The 26970-nt window shown below is 49.7% G+C and overlaps 1 protein-coding gene across 1 annotated transcript in view; it reads left to right on the forward strand.

Annotated features, from left to right (window-relative positions):
* Window positions 1–15183: 15183 nt before the first annotated feature.
* The window catches only part of LOC146758234 (uncharacterized), a 205846-nt gene continuing 194059 nt past the window's right edge, over window positions 15184–26970 (forward strand). The window contains exons 1-4 of the mRNA XM_085517282.1: window positions 15184–15283; window positions 16252–16416; window positions 16655–16741; window positions 16835–17835. Coding sequence (XP_085373408.1) covers window positions 15184–15283; window positions 16252–16416; window positions 16655–16741; window positions 16835–17835 — 1353 coding nt within the window. The remainder of the gene's footprint in view (window positions 15284–16251; window positions 16417–16654; window positions 16742–16834; window positions 17836–26970) is intronic.

Here is a 26970-nt window from a genome sequence, read left to right on the forward strand (position 1 = left end):
CTGAACTATATTTAGAGATTTTATAGATAGCATGCTCTGTTCTCTTACTGCTTCCTTGTAATAGGATATTACATGTAGAGCCCCAGGGAAAAGGAAATGTGCCCTACACAGGTGGCTGCGAGGTAATTTTGCATGATGAGCATGTACATTTCTGAGTCATCAGTCATTTCACATCTTCCTGTCTGACCAAAGACCATGATGGTTCCATACAAAAACACTGTCACCTCAGATGTTGGTACAGATCCTGCACAGTGGTGAGGGTTGAGGCAGATGCTAAAGCCCAGAACCCTCTTCTGGAGATTGGTAAAGCCAGGTCAATAACGCAAAGGAGAAGGGAAATTTTATGATTTCTGGTGTAACTTCTAATAGTTTTATTAAACTGGAGGCAGTTTCAATGTCAGAAGGACGGAAGATTCTATATGCTCTCAACTCCTACATCCCCCACAAAGGTGATGAGAAGATTCTCTTAGTCCCACCTTTGTCAGGTGTCAGCAAGAAATAAGATCAGTAACTGTGAAGAGAATAACCCTACTCTCATTTTAAAACTACTGTTATTTCTAATGGTACTTTCAGTTTGGTATTTTTGGATTCCTAAAATAAAATTAGGTAAGGTTGATAAGGAATGCACTCATAGGCTGCACAATCGCCGATAGAGGAAAAGATAATGCTCACCTCCATCACACTCTGACTTCAGTGCTGCTAAATAAAACCCAGAGGTGACACTGTAGTTTTAAACCTCATAGACAAAATCACATTTTGTAAATCACATCCGCCTTGCCTGCACTTATACTATATCAAAATTAATGGAGACATTTTCTGCTCCAGCAGTAAAAAGTAATTTATACGTCAGGCCTGAAGTTATAATTGCAGGCAAAAAATACGTGAGCACGGGAAGCAGATTTCTATGTAGCTTTAATCACCAGCCACGGTCCTTCGAGGCCACAGAGGCTTGAAGGTGATGGTGCAGCACCATTGCAGCCATAGCAGGATTTATGGGCAGCTCCACATGGTTTCCGAGAGTGGGGAGCAGAGCCCTGGCAGCCCCCTGGGGCACAACTGGAGCATCGGGGCCCCCACCCCATTCTGGCCCAGAGCTCTGGCCAGGGCTGCAGTGTCCCATGGGGAGGGCCTGGAGTGGAGGCACTTCTTTGTGGGAGGGATGGCTCTGACATCTCTCCTCCACTGATGGCTCTTTGGGGGGCTGCCAGGACAAGAACCCCACTGACATGGCTCTGTGGGACCCCCTGCACTGACCACCAAGCACCTGCACCACATCTGTATCACATCCTGCCCTAACACCAACAGTGTGTAGAGGTACAGGTGCCATGGGACGCAGAGCCATACCTAATGCAGCCATGAAGAGAGGGAAATGGAGCGTTTGCCTCACTTTTACAAGGCTCCAGCTGATCCCTTTACACTGAGTAAATTGGTATGTTTGATTCCTCCACAGGAAGGAGCAGATAAGGAGACAAACAAAATCAAAACAAATATGCACAGCCAGAGCAGTAGATTTGTTTGCTTTAAAGAATGGAGACCATGGTTAAGATTCTAGACTATGAAGCTACAGGATGCTTGCAATGACATTAGTTGAATGGTTCATACATTTGCTCCAGTGAGAGGTGGGTACTGACATGTGTGACTCCGGAAGGATGAAGGAAGATCTGGATCCTGCAGCTCAGCAGTGGAGTGGGGGGGGACAGACCCTCCTCAGCAGAACCTGCACACCCACCCACTGCCACTCTGCTCTGCTCAGGCTGTGGCACTTCTCAGCCAAAAAGGGCCATGCAACCATTCTCTAAACATCTTTGTACTCATTTACTAATCCATTTCTGTCAAATATTCTTGCCTGATGTCAAAAGCACAGTTTCTATTACTCTGCTCCTCACATTCACTTTACCTTAATGCTGTCTGTAAATACAGAATTTGCATAATGAATGGTATTTATGAAAACCAATTGCACTCTGTGCGGGTGACTCTGTGACTTCATCACCTCTGAACGCAGAGGTCTGCAGTTACACAACAGTGGAAGGGAGTAAGTGCTGCCAGCACACAGATGGAGCTGCGAGGTGGTGGGGAGGGTGTGACAGACACTAACGGGCTGTGGGAGCTGAATGCACAAAGCCAGTGCCGAAAGAACACACAGCTGATGGGATGGGAAAGCACAGTCAGAGACCCACTTCTCAGTGACAGGCAGTTTGTTGCATTGCTACAGCAATTGAAAAGCCATTATTAGAGGATGATGCTTACAGACTTGTGTAACATTCAAGTATTAATGATGCCACACAGAGAAAAGTCATCCAATTTTGCCTCTTTTTCAGGAAAAATGAATTTAGTTGCAAACCGCATTCTGGGCCTAAGACTTTATTCATGCATTCTCTAATTATCTCAAAGTTTGTGAAATCAAGCTTTCTCCATTCACACGCTCCTATTTCCTATTACCCACATTTCTTTCTGTCTTTGTCATGCTACAAAAGCCTCAGTCCATCTTTATGAAGTCTCTGAAATAGAAAAAAAAAATGAAAACACCAATGGAGAGTGACTGCACTGGAGTTGGGGATCAGCACTGAACCAGAGGGTCATTTGAGGGGTGGGAAATGGGAGCCAGGACCAGGCCAGGGGCTGAGGTCCCATTGCCTGAAGGCAGTTAATCACAGGGAAATCATCGTATTCTCAGCCCAGGCTCAGTCTTTCAGTGAGAAAGATGTGAGATAAAAATAAATTAAAAACAAAACAAAAAACTAACCAACCAAATAAAATGGCAGGTTTGGGTTCCTAGTAACTGCTTAGTGGTACCTGCCAAGAGCAACATGCATCTCCTTCATTAAGCTGATCACCTGTGGACTGCACCACAGAACGCTCACAGAGAAGCAGTGGGAGGTGGCAGGAAGGGCAGCCCCCAGCACTGCCCAGACCCAACCCCCTACAAGGTCTAGGAGAAGGAACAAGGCAGCTCAGGGAAGGCAGAGGTCTACCCCCAGTCCCCCCGCTTGTGCCACAGGACCCCAACTCAGTCTTCCCCCCCTCCCCCCATTGCCTCTGCAGAAAAGTTCCACAGGAGTCCTTGGGTTGCCCCGCCAGGTGTTTCGGATGAGTTTTGCAAGGCTGGGGGCTGCTGTCCTGGAGTGACATCGGGACATGCTCAGCCAACAGGCCTCTATGCGCTGTGCTGCTGCACAACGTCCTTTCCATTTTAAATGCAATAAACATCTTGCTCTCCCAGTGAAGCAAGAGGGAAGTACAAAGGAAACAGTAAATGTGCACTACTCGTGACACATAAATCACTGAACAATCCTGCAATTATTGTTCTTTCAGATAAGTCATAAATAATATAGCAGAAGGAACGAGGCCTAATGAGAGAAAAGGAATCCGCACTGAGATTGTTTATCAGCCCAGCCCAGAAGAGGAGCAATCTGTATTTCTAACAGTGAATTTCCAGGCAAGCAGCAGAGACTGCTTCAAGAAGTGCTGCTGCTGGTCTGCTTTGTTCATGTGCTGCAAGATGCAGTGCAGAATGTTTCTCAATTGTTTTCCTTCCCTCTTCCCATACCTTATCTTTTGCATAGACACCTCTTCCTTGTGCTGAAGAACTCCATTACATTTGGTTATGTTATTTGTGAAGTTCACCACCACATTTTCCAGCTTGGCAGGATCATGGCTGCACAGAGCAGGGCAGAGGCCAAACCAGACAGCGCTGCCTCAAACTCTGAGTATTCAATTTGCCTCTTGCTGTCTCCAAGACCTGATTCAGTATCAAATATTTGCAGTGATGACATTTCATTTGCTTGCTGCAGAAATACCAGATACCTAGTTATGCACTGTGTACAGTTCACTATAAACCTCTGCCTTTTGTTTCAGCAGTATAAACTTCATCAGTGATTTTATACCTGATTATTTAAAGCCGACACCAAAGGCATGAAAGAAGGACCTCACACAACTAAGTATCAAGAGAGAAAGTGATGAAGTCCACTAGCAATGGAAGTTTTTCAGCATAGGCTGAATCATCTGCAGGCTTTGTGTTCCCACTATGTACTGAGTTTTCCAGGTTATCTATTGAAGGAGAAACAAGAATGAAGTGTCCTTGCAAAATAAAATTTGGGAAGGATATGGGGTCCCCTCAAAACAAGACATAGAAAAAGCTGAAAAGAAGAATTTCAGCCCCAAGGATCTGGTTAAGCAATCTTATCTTGTAAATATATGGCAGGAGATGCTAGCTTAGCACCTGCAAGTAAATCTTGTTTGCAAAAGCGAGACTTTACAGGATACAAACATGGTTCTAGTTGGGCAAAGCAACAAACTGGTGAATCAAGGAGATCGTGAACCCTGAGTAGCTCAGCCAATGGAGAAAGGGGAAGGGCTCATTAGTGTCGGGGCTCAGGGGACTGTGCTCCCCAGAATCTTGAGGCCCCACAGGGATACAAATACAGAAAGATGAAGGCTCTCTTCAGTCTCTTTCTGGGATTAAAAGACAACTGAGCAAAATGTTTGGAGCTGAAATTTTCCCAACATCTATGAACAATATATACTAAATATATTACGTAGAAACAAAAGACAACAAATGCTCTCTCCACACATCCCACAGCACTGTTACTTTGCAGAGAACATTTGGTGAGGACTTTATAAAAAACTTCTGGAAATCCAAATATGCTGCAGGAACCAGGCATCCCTGGGAACATTTTTTATTATTATTATTTTTTTAATCAGTAAAGGTAAGAGACAGCAGTGCTGCTTCCTGCAGCTCCCAACACACCTCACCCACAGCAAAACACTGACTGTGCTACAGGGCACAGCCTAGGGGAAGGAGTGATGCTAGGACACTGCTAGGACACCACTGGGAGCAAGCAGCACCGTTTGCTACAAACAGACCGCAGGGAAGAACCCAGACCCAAAGCACAGGACAATGAAGAGTGGAGAGCAGAAAGTACACAGATCCCGAAGCACCAGCTAAGGAGAGAGGAGAGTAACAATTAAGGTAACATTATAATATAACATAATTAAGTAACAGCAACAATTAAGGGTTTTATAGCTGCAACTTGCAGGAGCAGGTGTTGTCCATGGGGTCAGGGGATGGCATTAGATTGGGTGGGATCCCAAGCAACAAGGGTTTCCCTGGGCAGCAGCAGCACAGGGTGGGGGAAGCACCACGTGGAAATGGGCAACATTTCTGTGGGGAACTGCATCACAACGATCAGAACTGTGTAAAGTCCATTAAGTGTTACACTTAAAAACTGAGTTTAATTGCCACCTTTCAAAATGAAGAACACTCCACATGTGAGTACCAACTTCAGAGGAGAAAATCATGGTTTGTGTTACAACAGAAACACGATAGACAGTGCAGTAATAACAGCATTGTAGGCTGTAACAAAGAGAGACATGCTCAAACAGAGCAGCTGTGTACACAGAAAAAAAAGAAAAGATAAGAATCTGCCTACTCTTTCAAAGCCTCAACTACACAGCGATCTCCAACAAGAAATACCTCCACTGCCAACCCGTTAATGAGGTCTGGGAAGGGGAGGATCCTAGTTCCACCTCTTTCAGTCAGAGCTCCCCTGGGTTGGCTCTGCATTCCCACCATGTGCTCCATCATTGCTTCAGGCCACGACAGCATTTCCACTACAGCAACAAGTATTATTGAAGTAATACAACTTGTGTATGAGATAATGTTATTTGTTTGCTGTAGTCTTATGGTTCCCAGCAATGTTTTTGCACATGTAGCTGCAGTGGGCATCCTGCCTTTTCCCATGAGTAGTGGGAATGAGCAGGTGAGCACCTGCTGCAGCCATGAGATCTGGATTATCAGGAATCTGATTCCTAAGATTTCAATAATGCTCGGTAATGCCATGGTTTTGGTTATATATGAGGTGTGCCCATGTAAGTACAGCGCACAGCTGGGCTCCAGTAACTTGTGTGACCCTAAGAGCCCTGGCAAGAGCAGCCTTGCCCCAGGGATGGCTCAGGCTACGTACACTTACTGCACTTAGTACTCAGGAAACATCATATCTAAATCCCACAAAACTCAGGGGTGAAAACATCATGCCATCTTTGTGTCTTTCTGTTTCAGCAATGATGAACAGTTTCTCAGTTCAGTTAGTGCCTTAATTCTGACAGGACACAGAACTATAATGCTCTTTTGCTCTTTTACTAATGGAGGACAGCTCACTAGCAATTTCTGTCTGATCAGCTGTCTACCTTTACTGCTTTCATGACAGCTGTAAGAAAGTGCTCTTAAATGACAATCAACAGATGATGATTCCCACCTGACAATGCAGCATAATGAAAGGAAATAATTCTTTTCAGTTTTACTCAGGGCAGTTACACTGTAAAACAGACACCCATGCTATCTTTGGGCCAGACCCTTCTGTCCTAAAAAAGGCAGAAATGGAGAGATGGTGACACTCGGTGAAGCTAGTGTAACTTCTGTGAGGTCAGGGAGAGAGGAAATGGGTTATGGTCCAGGGGATTGGGTGATGATGGGAAGGGGCATCAGCACACAGGGGTTCATCCAGATGGACGGCAGTGGCAGAACCAGCTTGAGATAGCCATCATCAGGACATTATGTTGTATAAAAAATAGACGCACAGAATCATTAAGGTTGGAAAAGACCTTTAAGGTCATCAAATCAACTGTCAACCCATCACACCATGCCCACTACACCACATTCCTACGATAAATACTAAGAAAAGAAAAAGAGAGAGAGAAGAGAAGAGAAGAGAAGAGAAGAGAAGAGAAGAGAAGAGAAGAGAAGAGAAGAGAAGAGAAGAGAAGAGAAGAGAAGAGAAGAGAAGAGGAAGAGAAAGTTGGAGGAAGGGATTCCTCAGTGAGTTTCCACTTCTAGTAAAAGAAAGCTTAAATTAATCAATATTTTTGTTCTGTGTTCTGTTCCTTCCATTTTCTTTTCATCCCTTTTCCATTATGGAAAGATGGAAATGAACTGGGAGAAGCAGGAAATGGTGACCTGAAATTGCAGATGAGAAGGGGATTAGAACTGAAACATTTTCCAAAAAAAGAGAAAATTCTTCCCAAACTCTTGATTCTTATTTAAGCAAAATTTGAGGGAAAAAAAAAAAAAAAAGAAATATGTTATGCTTCATTTTGCTGAATTATTTATTTATCCTGCAGGAAAAAAAATAGTGTGTATTTCTGAGTGGCCGTGGTGGCTTAGGACTTTCAAGGCAACCATGAGACAAATGGGGCCTCCAGACTGCTCAGTGCTGCCAAGCAGAGTTCATGGCATGTGGAGCAGTGATAAATAGTAACTGCTATACAGTGCAGACTGAATAAATGCATACAAATTGGGGAAATAAATAAAGCACAAAGGGGACACCCGAATGGAAAAAACACACAACTTGGAGGCTCATAAAGTGGATTGTGAGCCTTGGGAAAATATGGAGGACAAGTTTTCAGTAATAGTTTATGCGATGTCTGTAATACATCAGATCTTCTTTGATGCATTATTAACTGTACCCACAACCGAAAGCTTGAATTAACACCTGTGCAGCAGTAAGTGTTGGTTCCTGGGCCATGATGCTCCCTGAGCTTCACCCACAGCCACTCTGCCATTCTGTGTGCAATGTGCTGCTGTTTTCATTTGGCACACCCTATGTTAGAGCACAGCAAAGCTCTGCTTACGGAGCTGTTCTGAAAATCACAGGAACATTTTGTATTTTTGGCCTTTTTACTTTTCATTCTGGCTTGCAATTAAAATGAAGCACGTAATTAGCCAGAGCAATCCCTTACATGTTTAAGGCTTAGATGCATTATCAGCAGCTCAGCTCAGGGTGAAAGGAACTTCTTCCTGGATGCATTGTTTTGCAATTCTAAAGCAAGAGAACACAAATGTTTCTGTCTTACAAAGGATTTTTATTATTATTATATTTTTTAATCAAATTGACACTTGCAGAAGAGTCAGCTTTGTGAGGCAGTTGTAGAAACCACTGACTGGGATTCCCCACTGGCTGTGCCCTTCCTCAGGACAGAAGCACCGCTGCCCATGTGAAGCACAGCACTGGGGCTGTGGTGCTATGAGGACAGAGGCGCTGAATGTTCACAGCAGAGGCAGGATCCTGTGCTTTGCTGCCTAATGCACTGGAAGAACACTGGCAATGTTTCAGAAACAAAAGCTCTTCAGATCTGAAACTTCACCAACCGTATCAGTGGTTCTATTAAGAAATAAAATCTATCAACACATCCTTTACCATCTTTAGTGTTTAGATGAGGGCTGCCATTGCTTTACCTCTGCAACATGGAAAACTAATCACATTTTATGTGTTGCGAGATGCAGCAGATGATGCAATTGGTTCTAATCAAAAGCCCACTAACATCTATCCACTGTGAGCTGAGTCTGAATCGTAGAATAACAAAGTCACAGAAAGGCCTAGGTTTGAAAGGACCATAATGATTATCTAGTTTCAATCCCCCCACCACATGCAGAGCCGCCAGCCTCTAAACCAGGCTGCCCAGAGCCACATCCAGGGATGGGGCATCCACGACCTCCATGGGCAACCTGTTCCAGTGCATCACCACCCTCTGGGTGAAAAACTTTCTCCTAATCTCTAATCTAAACCTCCCCTGTCTTAGTTTAAAAACATTCCCTCTTGCCCTATCCCTATTCATCCTCATAAACAGGCATTCCCCCTCCTAAGTGCTCCCTTCTAGTACTGGAAGACTGCAATGAGGTCTCCCTGGAGCCTTCTCTTCTCTAAGCTAAACAAGCCCAGTTCCCCCAGCCTTTCCTCATAGAAGAGGTGCTCCAGCCCTTTGACTATCTTAGTGGCCTCCTCTGGACCTGCTCCAAGAGCTCCATGTCCTTCCTGTATTGAGGGCCCCAGGCCTGGACTCAGCACTCCAGATGGGGCCTCACAAGTGCCAAGCAGAGGGGGGACAATCACCTCCCTCTCCCTGCTGGCCACCCCTTTTATAATGCATCCCAAAATACAGCTGGCCTTCTGGGCTGCAAGTGCACACTGATGGCTCATATCCAGCTTCTCATCCACCTCCTGGTGGGACCCCCAGGTCCCTCTCCGCAGGGCTGCTCTCAAGGAGATTTTACCTCAGTTTGTATAAATACCTGGGGCTGCCCTGACCCAAGTGCAGCACCCTGCACTTGGCCTTATTGAACTTCATTAATTTTACACAGGCCCACTTCTCCAGCCTGTCCAGGTCCTTCTGGATGGCTTCCTTTCCTTCCAATGTATCGATGGCACCACTCAGCTTGGTATCATCTGCAAACTTGCTGAGGTTGCACTTGATGCCACCGTCTGTCATTGAGGTGTTGAAGAGCACCAGTCCCAGGACTGACCCCTGAGGGATGCCACTTGTGACCGGCTTTTTCAACCTTGAAGATTTTTCAAACTGTATCTGAGAAAACAACCAGAAAATGACTTCAGGTGTTCTCACCACCTCCCAGAATGTGGGTGCCACACTCAGCAAGCAGTGCCAGCTCTGTCTGGGAATTGGGTGCTGGGGACTATGGAAAGGGGCACATTCCCCTCATATGAGTCAGACGGAGAGCAGGGAGGATAGGAAACTCCTGAGGCTGCTTGTTTTCTGCAGCATCTCCCCACATCCCTCCCCTACAGAAGGACATCCTATCCTCCTGGCCGTACTCAGGTACCAGAGACTCACACAGCTTCCCCTTTGCCCCCACTCTCACAGCTGCAGCTGGAGCTGCTGTTTCCTGGACTTTACCTGCTTGGCCCTTGGGCTGGGCAGAGGGACCAACGCTGTCCAAACAACCTGGTTGCTGATGGCAGGCTGGTGTGCAGCCTGTGCTTAGAGAGCAGACATGATCCTTCCAGGAGGAATCCAAGCACTTGAGAGCTATTGCACAAGCCTTAAATTCATTATTAACAATGTAGAATTGCTAATTGTAGAATTGTGATGTAGAATTTGGTAATTGCTTACTATACAAACACTTGAGCAATTTAAAGAACACATCTAATTACTGGCTTTCAACATAATGCAGGCTTGTAATAACACCAGAGCTGCGGAAGAGCACGGCTCAGCATCCCAGCGGACTCTGCAGGTGAAGTCAAGATGAAGTGGATCCGTGCTGAACTAAGAAGCCTTCCTCACCCTCCTCTTTCTCAGCCCACTCACACACAGTCTGTGCTGCACAGCAGGATGGGGCAGCCGCATGTCTCCCAGCAGGGCACCTGTACATGTTTTGTGTGAAATCCATGTTTGGTATGGACCTATATCAGAAATGAGACCAGGTGTTTTGTGTGGGTTCTCTTTTGTGTGTTTTGGTGCCCATCATGTTTGAAGATAAAACCAGGAATGTCAAAACTCTCCTCTGCTTTTCTGCTGGAAATATACACAGACTTACTGAGTTGCAATGGTAAATTTATTTTTTAAAAATGATTCTAAAATCAGATAGAGCTAATAAAATCTCTCGGAATGTGGTTAAAGATACTTCTTTCTTCTCTTGTTGTTGTTTGTTTTTGAGAAAGCAAACAGCTGTGTGGATCAGTCCCTGGGTGATGTGTGGCTCTGCAGCGGGGAGCAGGAAAGGCTTTGCCTGCAGTGAGTGGGGCCCACATGCACAGAGCCTTGGGGATGGGCTCTGAACCAACTACACAGGACACACATTTTTGGGTGTGCTGACTGAGAACATCTTGTCCATGAGTATCTGCACTTCTCCAGGAGGTGAAAAGCTTTTCTGGCAGCACACCCTTTTGCTATCCAGCCTGAAATCTGAGAGCGGAGTCATAAGAGAATGGACTAAATGGAGACAGTAGTACTTATTTCTTTACTGTACATAGACAGCCCCACTTTGATTTTAAAAAAATCCCTTCCTACTAACATGTAGCTGTGTGCAGCGCATTTAGGCTCCTCCACAAAAGGGAAAATTTGAGTGATGGTGCCTCAAATGGATGAATGTTTTAAAGAGGCCATAAGAAATGAGAAAACTTGCAAGAACTGGGGAAAAAAGCTTATTGACCATAGAGAAATGCATCCAGGATTCAATAAAAATCACAGAGGAAACAAAGGTTTCTAAAAGAAAAGTAAGAAGAGGTTTTGATGGAGCGTGTGAAGTACTATGAGAGAAGTGGAACAGCAAAGCAGGAGTGGAAGAGGGCTAGGGAACATGTTTCAGGTCAGCACCAAAGGGCTGGTGCTGCTACAGCAGAAAAAAGTGAATTTCTGATGTCCACTTTTAACAATAAAAATAATAAAGTCACCTGGGTTTTAGCAAGAGGGTGGGCTGAGGGAGCTTCACACGTCCCTTTCCACCCCTGTGGTTCTGATTTTGTGACATACGTATTCCCCATAGACTGCCCCATGGCACCATGAGTAGAAAATAGTTCCAAATGGGCTTTAAAATGTGCTTGCTGCCTGACTACGTGGGAGTGAATCCTCCATTGGAAACACTGCCACAGCTAAACTCAGTAATTCAAGAGTGTTCAGAAATTGCATAGTATCATCTTTATTAGATTTATCTCACAGCTCTTCCTTCCTCCTCTGTAGGGTCCTTTATTCAGAATTTGCTCAAATATTTTTCTTCAGAAGATTTAATATCTCAAAGTGCAAATATCCAAACCTTGTATCATTTTGTAATTTCATACTCCATGGTTCTTTCATATGCATATCACTCATTTGCTATCCCTTTGAAGAATGCAGCTTGAGTAATGGAAGTGAAAGAAAACCCATTCAGTGTTGATTTTAATTGAACAAGCTTGGAAGCTATGGGGATCCATGCCAGATTCCAGCTCCCTCTCTTTTGAAGAATTATTACAAGACTTCTTTTGCCCATGTGCCTCTGCATTATTTTTTTTTCCCCATTGGCAAATTCCTGACAATATTAGTTACCCCAGCATCTTTCCATTTCTACTTGTTTGGGATGTTTCTGCCTAAGTCATTCTATCTAACTCCTTTTCCTGCCCAGTGGAATATTCCTTCTCTGGTCAGAAAATCATCAGACAGAATTAGACCCTGCCAGTACCTGTGAGTAAAATTTTGGAGTAACAATTGATTTGCTTTGATGCAACTTTGTCACTGAAGTGTGGTTATGCCAGTGATGAAATTCTGTAATGAAATTCTGCTTTAAGCTGTGACCACAAAGACTGTAAACCGAGTGATTATTATTTATTTTTTTTAAACTTGTGTGCATAAATGGTTCTTCATCCTCCCACTCATCAGCTAATTGAGAGCCTTCAGCTGATTGGGTGGGTATAATAGATAGGACATGCAGAAGGAAGATGGAGCAAGCGGCTCAAATTACTCTTCTCCACTTAAGTCTTGGCCTAAGGTAAATACTTGAATCAGCAGCTGGGAGACAAGCAAACCATTTTCAGTTCATGCTGTAAACCAGCCCTTCACCTGGCTGCTTCAGAAGCAGCAAGGATGCTCAGGCAATTCATGCAGGCTGATGATGCTGACTTTGCTACTTCCTATAGAGATGTCATCTCCACAAGGATAAGTCACATAAGGAATAATGTGAATAAGAAAGCATTAAAAAAATAAAAACAACCAAGCAAACAGCAACATGAAAAGAGTGCAAGTGTTAAGGGAGCTCATTAATAACTGCCAAGGGCACACCTAAGTACTGCCAGAAGAAGGGAAAAGGAGATGGGCAATGGAGCACATCCTTAACCCAGATGCTTGGTTTTATTTCATGAGCACAGGGGTGGCTGCAGTGTGTGGGACAGAGGCACTTCACTACAGCTGGGTGCAGCCCGTCCCATCCCATGCACTCCTCACCCAGCAGCTCTGCCTGCCTGAATGCAGTGGGAGTGCACTGACCCTGTGGTGAGCAGGCTGGAAAGATGGACAGTGATGATGGAGGCACTTGGAGTGGTGCTCTGTGTTCCTCCCCATCCTCCCTGTCCCCCATGCAGCCTGGTGCTGGGGCCACGCTGCTGTCCAACAGGCCTTGTGCTGGTAGTGATCTGCTGGGTGGCATTTGTTAGATAAAAGAGAGATATAAACCACCATTTTGAAAGTCGGGTGCCAATTGGTAGAAATCATTTTATCGCAGACGAGATTTAGAAATCAACCCAAAAGGTGTCAGTGCTTTGTTTTACTTCTTTCTCAGAAAGCGAGGCTGTTAGAGAACAAACAGTATAATACTGTAATCATGAATGTAAATCTAGGCTGAAAAGATTTGTAAAAGATTAAAAAACAAAACAAAACAACAACAAAAAAGCCCAAAACAACCCACAATCAAACAAACCAACAAACCCATAAACTAAGAATCCCAAGGTGCACATCAGCAACCAAGCATCTATTTCACCTGGCTTAGTTTCAGCCAGGGAACCAAGCTGACCTGAGGACCAGCCTGCTTCACCATCACCCAGCAGTGAAGCACATCCAGGGGCAATAAATGAGTCCGTGCTGCTGCTCGCGAACACGTGCACTGTGGGCTTCAATGCAACGCCAGTCCACTTTACATAGCGTTAGAGCTATTAAAGTAAGGAAGAGGCTTATCCAGCAATCCCTTCCGTGGGCCAGGCTCCCGCGGAGCCATCGCTGGTGATGGATCGGGTGAGCCCGGCCCGGGAGGCTCTCACCGCGTGGAACCGGGAGGAGCAGCCTGCGCGGTTCTTGTGCAATGCAACAGCTCCCCCATCTTACAGACCGCAGAACTTTAACTAAAATAATTTAAACCGTGGGAAACCAACAGCGATGAACCTGACGTACCGCGCTGCTGCCTCCGGACAGAGCGTCCCCTGTGCCCGATAACCGCAGTGCTCCCATTGCCCGGCCCTCAGGGGAGGACACACTGCATGCAGCGCTGCCCCGACATTTCCGTCACTGAGGCATTGAGCTTCTTGTAAAAATGAGTAAAAACCGCAGTTCCCAAACGCTTCTTGATTAGCCACAACAGACTACCATAAAAAGAAGCATTTACTCCCTCTTGCTTCAGAGTTCCAACAGGGATGCTAAACCTTGCAGCCACCCATCCATTGCTGTTCTACCTCCCTGCACTGCTGTTGGTCTCCTTTAGGGTGTGTACATAGCACACTGCATTAGCACTCAGAGGTGGTTTTGGTTTGTTTTTAAGCATTTTGCTCAATCCGGACTGTCTCCCTAATCTGTCACTTCCCCAGGTTTGCACAGAACACCTTAGGAAAGTATTTCTCCTTCCTTTCCCCAAGAAAAACGCCTGCGTGCCCAGCTGCTGGGCAGCACTTCTAACTGATGGCATCTTCCCCAGCTGCAAGGACAGCAAGGGGTTATGGTGTGAAGCAGGTGGGGACAAGCAGCCACTGTGCCTAGGGCTGAGTGGGGCACATGGCTCTGGGGGGCAGGAAGCACTTGGGCAGCATGACAGGTACAGCACGTAGCTGCAGCCTTCCAGCTTTATTTCAGCCAAAAGAGACCAAAGTGATGTCCGTGAGCCAGTAATGTGCCCTCACAGCCCAGAAAGACAACTGTATCACAGAATCACAGAACTGTAGGGGTTGGAAGGGACCTCTAGAGATCACTGAGTCCAACTGTACCCTGGGCTGCACAAAAAACAGGGTGGTCAGAGACTGAGGGAGGTGATCCCACCCCTCTGCTCTGCTCTGCGAGACCTCACCTGTAGCACTGCTCCATATGTGGAGTCCTCAGTTCAGGGGAGACACAGACCTGATGGTGTGTTCATCCAGAGGAAAATGGTTAAATGGTTTCAAACTGAAAGATGGGATATTTAAATTGGACGTAAGTTTTTACAATAAGGGTGGTGTTGGCACTGCACAATTTGCCCAAAGAGGTGGTGGTGCCCCATCCCTGCAGGCCCTTAAGGTCAGGAAATGGGTTCTGAGCTCCTGACGGAGCTGTGGGTGTCTCTGTGCATTGTAGGGGAGGTGGATGGGATGACTTTCAATGGTTCCTTTCAACTCAAGCCACTCAGTGATTCTATCAAATAATTCTTGAATGATACCTACGAAAGGAGAATATAGGGTAACAAGTGGTCTTCTGTCAGAAATAAGGCATTTATCCTGTTCCTGAAGGCTGCAGTAAGACAAAGCTCCCTCAAGGGCTCGTGGGGAAGGGTGGAAGTGCAGGTACAGTGGCTGAGCTGTGGCACAGCGGGTGCTCCCCATGGCCACCTGCCTCTCAGCGCTCTCAGACCCTCTGGAAAAGAGCATTTTTCCCTGGGGATGTTGCCAAAGCAGCAGGGCCATTTCAGGCCCATGCCCAGCATGAATTTTGAGCTGGCAGTAGCCCCTGCACAGCCCTGAGAGCAGAGGGTGCAGGATGTTCCTGAACCTGCCTGTGAGGAGGCAGCTGCTGGGAGGTGCTGTCACAGTACCTGTTCAGAGTGATTCTGACCCAGTCCTGGTGTTTGTGTTGGATGGTAGCAAAGCAGAGCAGCCTCCACTATGAGCCTGACTTGGAACAAGCTTCTCCTGTCACCAAGAAAGTCATACCCAAACATTTGCTTCCTTTCCTCGCACCAGAACACAGCTGGCACCGCTGCTGTGCCCGCCCTGCTGCTCCTGGGCCAGAACGGAGTGCCAAGGCAGCAAATGCTGGGAATGAGAGGCCTGAGGAGGCTGCTCCATGTGGCAGAGGTCAGCCAAGACTGCAGATGCATTACCACAGAGCGCCTTCCTGTCTGTCTGCTCCCTCCAGGGAGCACACTGCTAATGCTGAGCAGGGCCAAGCATGGGACTGAGGAGCACCAAACACACTCCCTCCAGTTCTAAAAGACAGCAGTGATAGAACTGAAAATTAGGGATGCACAAGAAAACCCCGGCAAAGCCAACTTTCTGATGTGGCTTTTCTCTTAGGGGAGCAGAGGAATCAGTCTCTCCCTTCCTTCATCACTTGGGCCTCTCTGCCCTTGTAACAGCCTGATCCTGATCCATGGAGCAGAGGGCTTGAAAATGGATAGAGGAGAGCTGCCCTCAGTGCCAATCCTCAGTTCCCAGCCCCAGGCAGCAGTTGCTGATAGGGCAGAGGTGGCCACTGCTCTGGGAAGGGCAGTTTTGATGGTCCACAGGCACAAGCTGTGGTGCTGATCTCAAAACAATGCTCCTTTTCCCCCTTAGAGGTTGCAAGAACTGTGTCCTCAGGCTGCACAGAGATGGGTCTGGGAGCAAAGCCGCATTCCCTTTCCTTGCTCACACTGACCCCAGGCGCTGGATCCCAGGGCAGGAAGGTTTCCAGGAGGAAGGTGTGAGGTGCAGCGCTGCAGCTTTCTTCTTCTTCTGGGGCTGTGCCCCCCCCACGTGCGCACCCAGCACAACGCCCAGCACAAGGTATCCAGAAGCATTGCATCCATCCCGGCACAACGATGGGCTGTACCCACATGCTCCACAGTAACCCTGGCCCCGCGCTCCTCCAGCTGCAGGCAGCATGAGAGTGGGGACAGCCCCAGCCAAGCGGCACCACTGCTGTCCCCACGGGAGGGTGGCCGAGGGGCCAGGGTTCATGGCCAGTGGTGGGGGCCTCTTTCCAGGCGCAGGGTTGCTGCATGTTGGCAAGGTACGGCGGCTCCTCTCCGGGCAGGCAGTGTTTGTCGCGGTGCTCTGCTCGCCGTGCTGTAACATCGCTGTCATTTTCTGAGAAAACCGGACCAAGGTTTCAAAATGTCAGAGCTGCACACTGCTAGGAGTCCTGGAGACAGGTAACAACCTCTAAAACCCTGACGCCTACAGAATTTATTGACCCCGGAGACAACGTAACCTCTCATTTCCGCGCCGGGCTCATCTCCTCCACCCAGCCGCGTGTCGGGGCCGGGGCCGGGCCGGCAGGAGACGGTTCCGCTCCGCGCAGCTCCGCGTTCGGCTTCCAACGCCGCCTCGAATCCGTGCGTGGCTCCTCCTGGCGCCGCAGCCGTTTCTGCCGGTTCCCTCAGCGGAAAAGCCGCTCGAAAGCCGAAAACGCTCCTGAGCGGTGGCAGCAGCATTCCTCTCCGCTCCGCTCCGCTCCGCTCCTCACGCACCCGCCTCCCCACGGGGCCCGGGGTCCCGCGTCCCTCCCGCATCCCGACCCGAGCGTTGGTCAGACTCGTGGCTCCGTGCTCCCTGTCGGCGCTGCCCCGCCCGGTGCGCGGCTGCCCGGCCCGCGACACGTCTGCGCGCGGTCGGGCGGCTGCGGCTCAGCCGTGCGTGCGGGGCGGGGAGCGCCCGCATCCCGTGCCCGCCCCGGCGCGGCGGCGCGGCGCGGGGGAGGCGGCGGCCGCCGTGCTGCATCGCGCGGCGCCGCTGGCGGGGGCCGGGGCCGGGCGGCAGCGCTCGGTGCGGAGGATGGGCGCAGCGAAGGGCCGGGCCGAGCACCCCGCCCTGCCCCACCGCACCGCGCGGCGCCGCGGCTGCTCCGCCTGAGCGCGGAGCCGCATGGCCCTGCCGCCCGCCGCGCCGTAGGTGCCCCCGGGGAGGCTCCGCGCCCCCCCCCCCCCTTCCAAGCTCCGTCGTTCCGCAGCGAAGCGCGGACACGCAGCGCTCGGCGAGGATTCACCCGGCTCGGCTCCACCGCGAGGTCGGCGGGCGCGGAGCGGAGCGGCGCGGGCTGCCCGCGGCGGGGCGATGCGAGCGGGCTCGGAGGGCTGCGCCGCTGCGTGCCCCGCGCCCGCGCCGTCCCCCCGCCTCCCGCCCGCCCGGCGCGGTGTGTGCGTGTGTGCATGTGCGCTGCCGCTGCCCGCGCCGGAGCCGGAGCCGGAGCCGGAGCCGGAGCCGAGCCGCCGCGCTCCATGGGGCCGTCCGTGCGGGCTGCCCTTCCCTCCGCGGCCGCCGGCAGCCGCCACCGCGGAGCCGGTCTAGGATGCGGCTGCTGAGCCATGGCACAGGGCAGAGAGGCGGCCAGCCTGCCTGCTGCGAGAGTCTGAAGCCCCGCCGGAGCCCGGCCGCGGCCGCTGCTGCAGGGGAAGCGCTCCGGACGCCGTCTTTCCCCGAGAGGCACCAGGTAATCGCGGAGCTGGCGGCCGTCGCCCGGCTCCCGCCGCATTGCAGCCGCCGTTACTTATTCATGGGGGAAGGGGCGCGGGAGGGCGCCAGCGGCGGGGTCCCGCCCGGCTCCGTGCAGGGCTCGCCCCGCATCGCACCGGGACGGGACGGGACGGGGTGTCCGCCGGCGCCTGGGACTCCCCTCCCGGGGGGGCGGCGGCCGCGGGGCCGCGCGGGGCGAGGGTGGGGTGGGCGCCACGAGCCGGGCCGGGCCGGGCCGCGCTCCCATCGCTGCCCGCGGGACGGCGCCGGCGGCCGCCCGCGGCTGGGGGTGCTGCAGGGCCGCGGATACCGCGGCGGCCGCCGCCCCCTCCGCTCCTTGGCGCGGTGCTGCCGCCGTCTGGGGAGCGCCGGCACCGCCGGGCCGGGCCGGGGCTGCGCGGTGCCGCCCGAGCCCTGCGCTGCCGGGGTCGCGGCCGTGCCCGCGGTCCTGCCGGGCGCTCGCTGGGGGGCACGGCTCGGCTCCTCCGGCTGCGGGGGGTTCCTGAGCTCCTCCGCAGGGAACGCACCGGGTGTGCGGAGATGCGGCTCCCGGCTCCCTCCTGCCGCCTGCCCTCACCGCGGGAGGCTCCCGTCAGCCGCGCCGTCCCGCTGCCCTCGCCCGGCACACGCCTCTCATTGCACCTCTGTCCTGGGAGGCTGTCGCTTGTCCCCGGGATCCCAGGATTTGTGTTAAGTGCCGTCCCTTCCCCTCCCCTCCTTTTTGTGTGTAGTGAGCGCTCCTCGTCTGCGGGAAAGCAAATGTAGGACACAATCAACCTTTTTTTTTTTTTTTTTTCTGATGGAAGGTTCCCGTTAGGGGAGACAGCACGGCAGTTGTTGAGGAGCCAGCCGAAACCTTGCAGCCATGTTGATGTCAGGAACAAACAAACCTCCCTGCAGGGATCGGCTGCAGCTGAGGAGGGGGCCACGGAGGGCGGCTACACGGAGGGGCAGTTCAGTGCTGCCACACCTGGGGAGCACGGGCAGAGGTGGGCGAGGAGCTGTCACAGCCCTTCGTGCTGTTGCTGCTTGCCAGGCGCTGGCTTGGCATCAGCATGGCATCTGCAGATCACGGCCACTGCCCTCTGTCATTTTCTTCTGTGATACAGGGCAGCAGTATTTCCTCTCCTGTGCTGTTGTCTTCTCTCTCTGGCCTGGTCTGTCGTGTCTCCAGGGCAGGCAGTTTTCATTGCATTGAGCAACTGGAACAGGAGGGTGTGTTGGCCTTAGCTGCTGGTGTGAACATCATCTGACCAGCCGCCAAACCAAGGAGGGGAAAGCTGGGAGCCTTTAGCTGGGGCTGTCCCTGCACGGTCTCTGACTGTCTCCTACAGAGCTTGACAGCCCAGGATACCAATGCCTTTCTCATCATGTTGCTGGTTACTGATCTTTCCCATTCACGTTTACATGTCCCCAGAGTAAGGTGGTGTCTGCTCATTCCTTCTGAGAATCCTTGTCTGAATGCTGCATGTCCAGCCCTTTTCAAGTGAAGGTCGACAGACAACAAAGCAGTGGGATGGATGGATCCTCCCTGGGTTTTTGGAGCCTTTTGGTGATAACTGTGTGTCAAAGGGTTTCTACTTCCTTGGGAGGGCTGGGCTGGTTCTGGCAGCACCCATCCTAGCTGCAGCCATCGGCAGGAGCACAGTGCCCAGGGCTGTTGGGGCAGTGTGTGCCTCGTGGTGTGGTGGGGCCTCTGCCTGGTTCCATTAGCTTGGAGTCATCCCCTGGAGCCGTGGGCTGTGTGTGGGTCTCCCCTTGGTGTCAGCCCACTGCTGTGTTTTACTGCTGGAATCTGTCCTGGTGGGGTGGAGCCGCTGTGCTCCAAAACGTGGAGCAGCGATTCCTCTCTGTTGGTCTGAGAGTCAGGTTCAATTCTGCAGGAAGAACCATACCAGAAACTGAATGCTCTCAGTGCCCAAACACCTTTCTGATCTACATTTCTAAATATAAGCTGTTCTCAAGGGATTATGCATTTGTTTAAATGCATAATAAATGCATTTTAATGCATTAAGGCTGTATCAAAATGCACACCCAAGCTTGCCAGCTAGGCCTCCAGTCACAAAGCTTACTAAGAAGCTTCCCATGGTATATTAGCTTGCATTTCTTCTTTCAGAAAAAGCAGTTACCAGTTTTCTCATGGCAATGCAGTCAGTGGAAATAAATCCTGGCTATTTGAAGAGTCTCGCATGAGTTAGAAGCTGAGCTGGTCTACCAGTTTTGTGGCTTACTAAAACCTACACAAGTCCAGGAATGGACTCCTTGCACTCATCAATCTCATCTTTGGTTTATGCTCAAGGAGGTGCAGTGTTATTCAGATGGTTTCTTGGGTGCTGTCTTTGAATTTGTTGTACAAATCTTTTGCCTGAAGAGATTTGTATTTGGCTGCATCATTATGAACATTGGTAGATGTTGACCATGAGGTAGAGGAAGAAGGTAAGGTGTTGTCCAACCTAAGAATGGGACTGATGAGGTATGTGGGGCAAAACAGGTGGGAACCCAAAAACAAATGTGTCAGAACAGCACAGAAAGAGGGAAACGGAGCTTCCCCAGGCCAATCTGTAACTGAGCTCCCCACGCAGCTGCCTTGGTGTACATTTTTTTCCAAAAATTTCAGAAGATGGGGATGGTGTTCCCGCTGGTGTGGTCTGGGCAAGCAAAGGTGCCTGCAAGCAGTGGGGAGATGGAGCGTCCGAAGGTACCTGGAGAGCTTGTCGGTCTGTTGGGGCGCATGGGGATATGTTAAATGCTGAAAGGCTAATGGCTTTCCATTGTTGATCAATATTTCCTATGCTTTCAGATGTGGGAACGGGTTTAGTTTATTAGAACAATCTTTGAATATTCTCTAAGCAAGCAACCCATCCAGAAAATCATGCTAATAGCTTTGTTATTAACAGGCCTGGCAGAATTTGAGCCAAGTAGAAAAGGCTTGTCTAAGTGCTGTTGCAGTGTTTGGGGCCAGGCAAATTCCATGCATTAGGAAAGATTTGTACTCCTTTGACCAGACATTACCGACTGTTGTCTATTTATATGCATCTAAATATATCCTCTGCAGACTTCAGACTCTTAGATAGTAGTAAAATTACTTTTCGATATTATGCTATTAAAATGTGCTTGCTGACACTACTTGATGAGTTTTATGCTAAGAGATGTGTGTGTATGTTTAAAATAAAAATTGTTCTTCAAGTTGTTACCTGAAATGCTTTGGAAGTGAAAGCGTGTTATGGTGCAGATGGAGAGCAAAAAGAAATATGATTGAATTGAAGCAGTACTGGAGACATACTCAAGCCTCTAAGGCCAAATCCAAACAACTACAGGCTTTTGTTGCTTAAAAGTGAGCCATTCCCTCCATAAATATATATAAAATAATTGTTTACTTTGTGATACAATGGGAAGATTTGCTTCTGATTAGTCAGATATACCTTCTGACTACATGGTTCCTGCATGCTGAGTACTGTGAAGTTTGAGACATCATTTTGGAAACAAATCCTGGAAGAAGCACCTTCTTGTCTGTTGTAGGTGTGCATGAGGCCCAGGCAGCCAGCCAATGTTCTTCAGTGGTGCTCCTGCTGGGGCCACCCCTCATCCACAACAGCGCTAATGTGGGTACCCACCTGTGCTTGGCAGCAGGGGAGCTGACAGAGAGGAGCATGAGGTTCTCCTGACCAGGTTAACTGATCTGTCAGCTCCTGAGCTCTGGGTGAGTGGGAGCTGTGCTGTATGCTGCCCCAAAGGGACACACCAGGAAGTAATTGCAGGTGGAGGGGCTGATCTCACTGCATGCTGTGGTGCAATAGTAATTGCTGTCCAGGTAGTGTTTTGGAACTGGCAGTACAGATCCAGGGGTAAAAGATGATACTCTAGTTCCAAGCTTTCATAAATGTTCCCAGTTAACCCTGCTGCAAAAGTGGTTGCGTTGGTGATTCTGTGTCTGACTGGCCTTCAGACTATGATGGAATGGTAATAATAGTAATTTTCTGTGGCATCTCTTGCTTATGGTTCTTGAAGTAAGAAAACCTGTAGAGGAATTGAGAGCAATTGGTATCTGTAGGATGTTGAGACGGGCCACAGAGAAGTTAAATGTATGGTTCTCAGAAAAGGTCTCAAGTCTGGTATTTGGTCCCCTGATGCTCAGGGACAGGTACTGTGCCATCTTCAGCTCCTTGAATCATAGGATGGTATGGGTTGGAAAAGCTCTTAGTCATCATCTAGTTCTAATGCTTACATCTTTCTCTAGATCAGGTTACCCAAAGCCCCATCCAGCCTGGCCTTGAACAACTCCAGGGATGGGGCATCCATAGCTTCTCTGAACACCCTGTGCAGTGCCCTTACTACAATCATAGGTGGACAATCTGAGATCCAGACTGTTAGTCAGAGGAGTCCATTGCCCTGCCATGAACTGGGGTCATGGATTTCAGTGACAGCTGTCCTAGCTGCCAAATAGTCCTGTCATTTAGAAGGGTGTAGTGAAGTCTGTGATGCCTAAAGGGAGTAAGACCTAGGGGAAGGTCTGTGTCTGAGTGCACATTGACGTAGTGCCTGGTGCAGAGGAGGGTGGCAGCGCTGGCCACAGGGCTCCATTCCCCCGTGCCTGCCTTGCTGGCTGCCTGCTGCCTGTGGCTTGGGGCTGGAGCTGTTCTGCTGGCCTAAGCCAGTGTAGCAGTTCTCATGTTCTTGTGGGTTAAATCACTCTACAGATAATGTTTGTCCTGAGCAGGCTGAATAATGCAAAAGGTGATTTGTCAAATGGCTAATTCAGTGGCTAATGGGAAGCCTCAGTAAAGGCCTCTTTAATTGCATAGCATGGGACTGGCAAACTGAGTGCTTGTATCTGGTTCCCAGTGCTGCAAAACCATGTCTCATGCTCTATTTTTGAGGTTGCTCTTCCTGCTGAGTTTCTCAACAAGAACTCCTATAAGATCATTTCCATGAGAACACACGATTAGCTGACTTGAAAGTTGAATGCCTGTTTTTTCCCTTGAAGTTTTTTGTTGTTGTTGTTCAAGTTTCTCTGTCAATGTCATGTTGGATTGTTGTTTTTGTTTTGGTTTGGTTTGGTTTATTACAGAGATGAATAAAGCTGTTTTCATTGCCAAAGCATTGTTACGTTGCCAGGTATCTGGTATTCCAGTTTATAATTCCTCATTGTCACGGAGTTCTCTCTAGAGCTCACTCCGGGACAGTGGGCACAACCCGGGGCAGCAGGAACAAAAGCCCCCCCCCCTTTTCTTTAGCGGCAATGCAGCGCGGCCCGGCCACGTGCGTTTAGGGAGACGGGGAAGGGAAGGGAGATTGCGATTAGGTCTAACAAAAAGTAAGGGAGAAAAAAAAGGTGATCTGAGAACGAATGGCAGTTTAATAACCCAATAATGCTAAACAGCAACAAGAGAGTTTCAACAAAGAGAGTACCAAGTCCCAGATCTCACCTATGGAGCTGTGGAAGGCAGGAAGCTTTGACCACGTTGTCTCCTCGCAGGGAGCCGGTCCAGCAACGCCGTCCCCTTCCTCACTTCCCTTCCGGTGCCCCACCCCACATGCTCATTAAGGCAGTTCACAGAAAAAAAAACTTGTCCCCTTTACTCCCATTATTAGCATGGTGTTCTGATGTGGAATACCAACACCAACCAAATTGCAAAACCATAACATTCCACCCCTTATTACACATCATCACATCATGCCTAACTTTTATCAACATATAAACAGAACAGTAGTTAACATGCATTACATATGTACATACAGATATATATATATATATATACACACATGGAATCACAGGCTGCACTCCCCCAGCATCAGATTTCCCTGTGGCACACACTGAACATCCCCATCCTTCTGCATCACCCACCAGGTGCACCCAGGTCCCTGTGCAAAGACAGTTCCACGGAGGGGCCTCCCCTTTTCCAGAGGCTGGAAGGACCCAAACTGCTTTTCCCAGCATATTCTTTACATGCACCACAGGAACCTTGTCTCCCTCCACGGTACGCAGGGAGTTGGACTGTGTAGGGCTGTCTCAGTTGGCTGATCCTCGGGTGTTTACCAGCCAGGTGGCTTCTACTAGATGTTTCTCCCAGTTCTTAAATGTTCCACCACCCATCGCTTTCAGCGTGGTTTTCAGCAAACCGTTGTGGCGCTCGATCTTACCAGCGGCTGGTGCGTGATAGGGGATGTGATAGATCCACTCGATGCCATGTTCTTTGGCCCAAGTGCTCACCAGTGAATTTTTGAAATGAGTCCCATTGTCTGATTCGATCCTCTCTGGGGTGCCATGTCGCCACAGGATTTGTGTCTCTAGGCCTAATATGGTGTTTCTGGCAGTGGCATGGGGTACCGCATATGTCTCAAGCCACCCGGTGGTTACCTCCACCATGGTGAGTACATAATGCTTACCATTACGAGTCTTTGGCAGGGTGATATAATCAATCTGCCATGCCTCCCCATATTTATACTTTTCCCATCGCCCTTCCCCCCAGAGAGGTCTCATCCTCTTGGCCTGTTTGATCATGGCACAGGTGTCACAATCATGGATGATCTGCGCAATAGCATCCATAGTTATGTCCACCCCTCGGTCTCTAGCCCACTTATGTGTTCCATCTCTGCCTTGATGGCCTGAGGCCCACCGAGCTAGGAATAACTCTCCCTTATTCTGCCAATCCAGGTCTATCTCAGCCACCTCAATTCTGGCAGCTCGATCTACCTGGTGGTTATTTTGTTGCTCCTCTGTTGCTCGACTCTTGGGCACGTGGGCATCTACGTGACGCACCTTTAGGACCATGTTCTTTATTCGGGCAGCAATGTTCTTCCATAGTTCAGCGGCCCAAATAGGTTTACCTTTCCGCTGCCAGTTGTTTTGTTCCCATTGCTGCAACCACCCCCATAAGGCATTGGCCACCATCCATGAGTCAGTATAGAGGTAAAGCACTGGCCATTTCTCCCGCTCAGCAATGTCTAGGGCCAGCTGGACAGCCTTTACCTCCGCAAATTGACTTGATTCTCCTCTTCCTTCCGTGGCCTCTGCAACTTGTCGTGTGGGGCTCCACACTGCAGCCTTCCATCTGCGATGTTTCCCAACAATGCGGCACGATCCATCAGTGAACAGGGCGAACTTCTTTTCATTTTCCAGAAGTTCATTGTACAGGGGAGCCTCTTTGGCGCGTGACACCTCTTCTGCTGGTGGTGCTTCAAACTTTTTACCTTCGGGCCAGTCCATGATCACTTCTAGGATCCCTGGACGGCTGAGGTTCCCCATCCGGGCCCGCTGTGTGATTAGTGCAACCCACTTACTCCATGTGGCATCTGTGGCATGGTGAGTGGAGGGAACCTGCCCTTTAAACATCCAATTCAGCACTGGAAGTCGAGGTGCCAGGAGAAGCTGCGTTTCGGTGCCAATTACCTCAGAGGCAGCCCGGACCCCTTCATATGCGGCTAAGATCTCCTTCTCAGTTGGAGTGTAGCCCTCTTCCGACCCCCTATATGCTCTACTCCAGAATCCTAGGGGTCGGCCTCGGGTCTCATCTGAGGTTCTCTGCCACAAGCTCCAAGTGGGACCTTTCTCCCCAGCAGCCGTGTAAAGGATGTTCTTCACATCCTGTCCCATCCGTACTGGCCCCAGGGCCACAGCACGGGCTATCTCTTGCTTGATTTGCTCAAAGGCCTGCTGCTGTTCAGGGCCCCACGCGAAGCTATTCTTCTTTCGGGTCACCTGATAGAGGGGGCTCACAATGAGGCTATAATTTGGGATGTGCATCCTCCAGAAGCCTACCACACCCAGGAAGGACTGTGTCTCTTTTTTGTCAGTGGGCGCAGACATTGCAGTAATTTTGTTGATCACGTCTATTGGGATGTGGCGACGCCCATCTTGCCATTTCACCCCAAGAAACTGGATTTCTTGGGCAGGGCCCTTCACTTTGTCTCGCTTAATAGCGAAACCAGCAGACAGGAGGATCTGGATTATCCGTTCTCCTTTTTTAAAAACCTCCGTCGCTGTATCACCCCACACAACGATATCATCTATATACTGCAGGTGCTCTGGAGCACCGCCCTGTTCCAATGTGGCTTGGATCAGCCCATGGCAGATGGTTGGGCTGTGTTTCCACCCCTGGGGCAAACGATTCCAAGTGTACTGAACACCCCTCCAAGTAAAAGCAAACTGTGGCCTACACTCTGTGGCCAAAGGGACAGAGAAGAATGCATTGGCAATATCAATGGTGGCATACCATTTTGCCTCTTTTGATTCCAGTTCATACTGGAGTTCCAACATGTCTGGCACTGCAGCACTCAATGGGGGTGTGACCTCATTAAGGCCACGATAGTCTACTGTCAGCCTCCATTCTCCACTGGCTTTGCGCACTGGCCATATGGGGCTATTGAAGGGTGAATGGGTCTTACTAATTACTCTCTGACTTTCTAGTTGTTGAATGAGCTTATGGATAGGGAGCAAGGAATCCCTATTAGTACGGTACTGTCGTCTGTGTACTGTTCTCGTGGCAATTGGCACCCGTTGTTCTTCCACCCGCAGTAACCCCACAGCAGACGGGTCCTCTGATAGGCCAGGCAAATCAGACAGCTGCTTAATATTGTCTGTTTCTATAGCAGCTATTCCAAAAGCCCATCTGTATCCTTTGGGGTCCTTGAAATGTCCCCTTCTTAGGTAATCTATTCCAAGTATGCAAGGAGCCCCCTGGCCAGTCACTATGCGATGTTTCTGCCAGTCTCTACCAGTGAGGCTTATCTCGGCCTCCAATACAGACAGTTCCTGCGAACCCCCAGTCACCCCATGTATATGTATCCGTTCTGTCCCTTTGAAACCTGAGGGTATCAGAGTGCACTGTGCACCGGTATCCACCAGTGCTTTATATTTTTGTGGTTCTGATGTGCCAGGCCACCGAATCCACACAGTCCAATACACTCTATTATCCCTTTCCCCCCCCTGGCTGAGGGCAGGGCCCCTCTATTGGTTGTCTACAGCGGTAGAGGCAACCTCAGTAGTGGCTGACCTCTTTTGTAATTTTCTTACCCGAGCTCGCAGTACAAAATTGGGTTCGTCATGCCACTTCTTCATATCCTCTCCATGGTCACGCAGGTAGTTCCACATGGCACCACGTGACATAGGCTC

Source organism: Coturnix japonica, chromosome 16 (assembly GCF_054131305.1).
Source record: "Coturnix japonica strain WE chromosome 16, WE-NBRP24, whole genome shotgun sequence".
In the NCBI taxonomy this organism is placed as follows: Eukaryota; Metazoa; Chordata; class Aves; order Galliformes; family Phasianidae; genus Coturnix; species Coturnix japonica.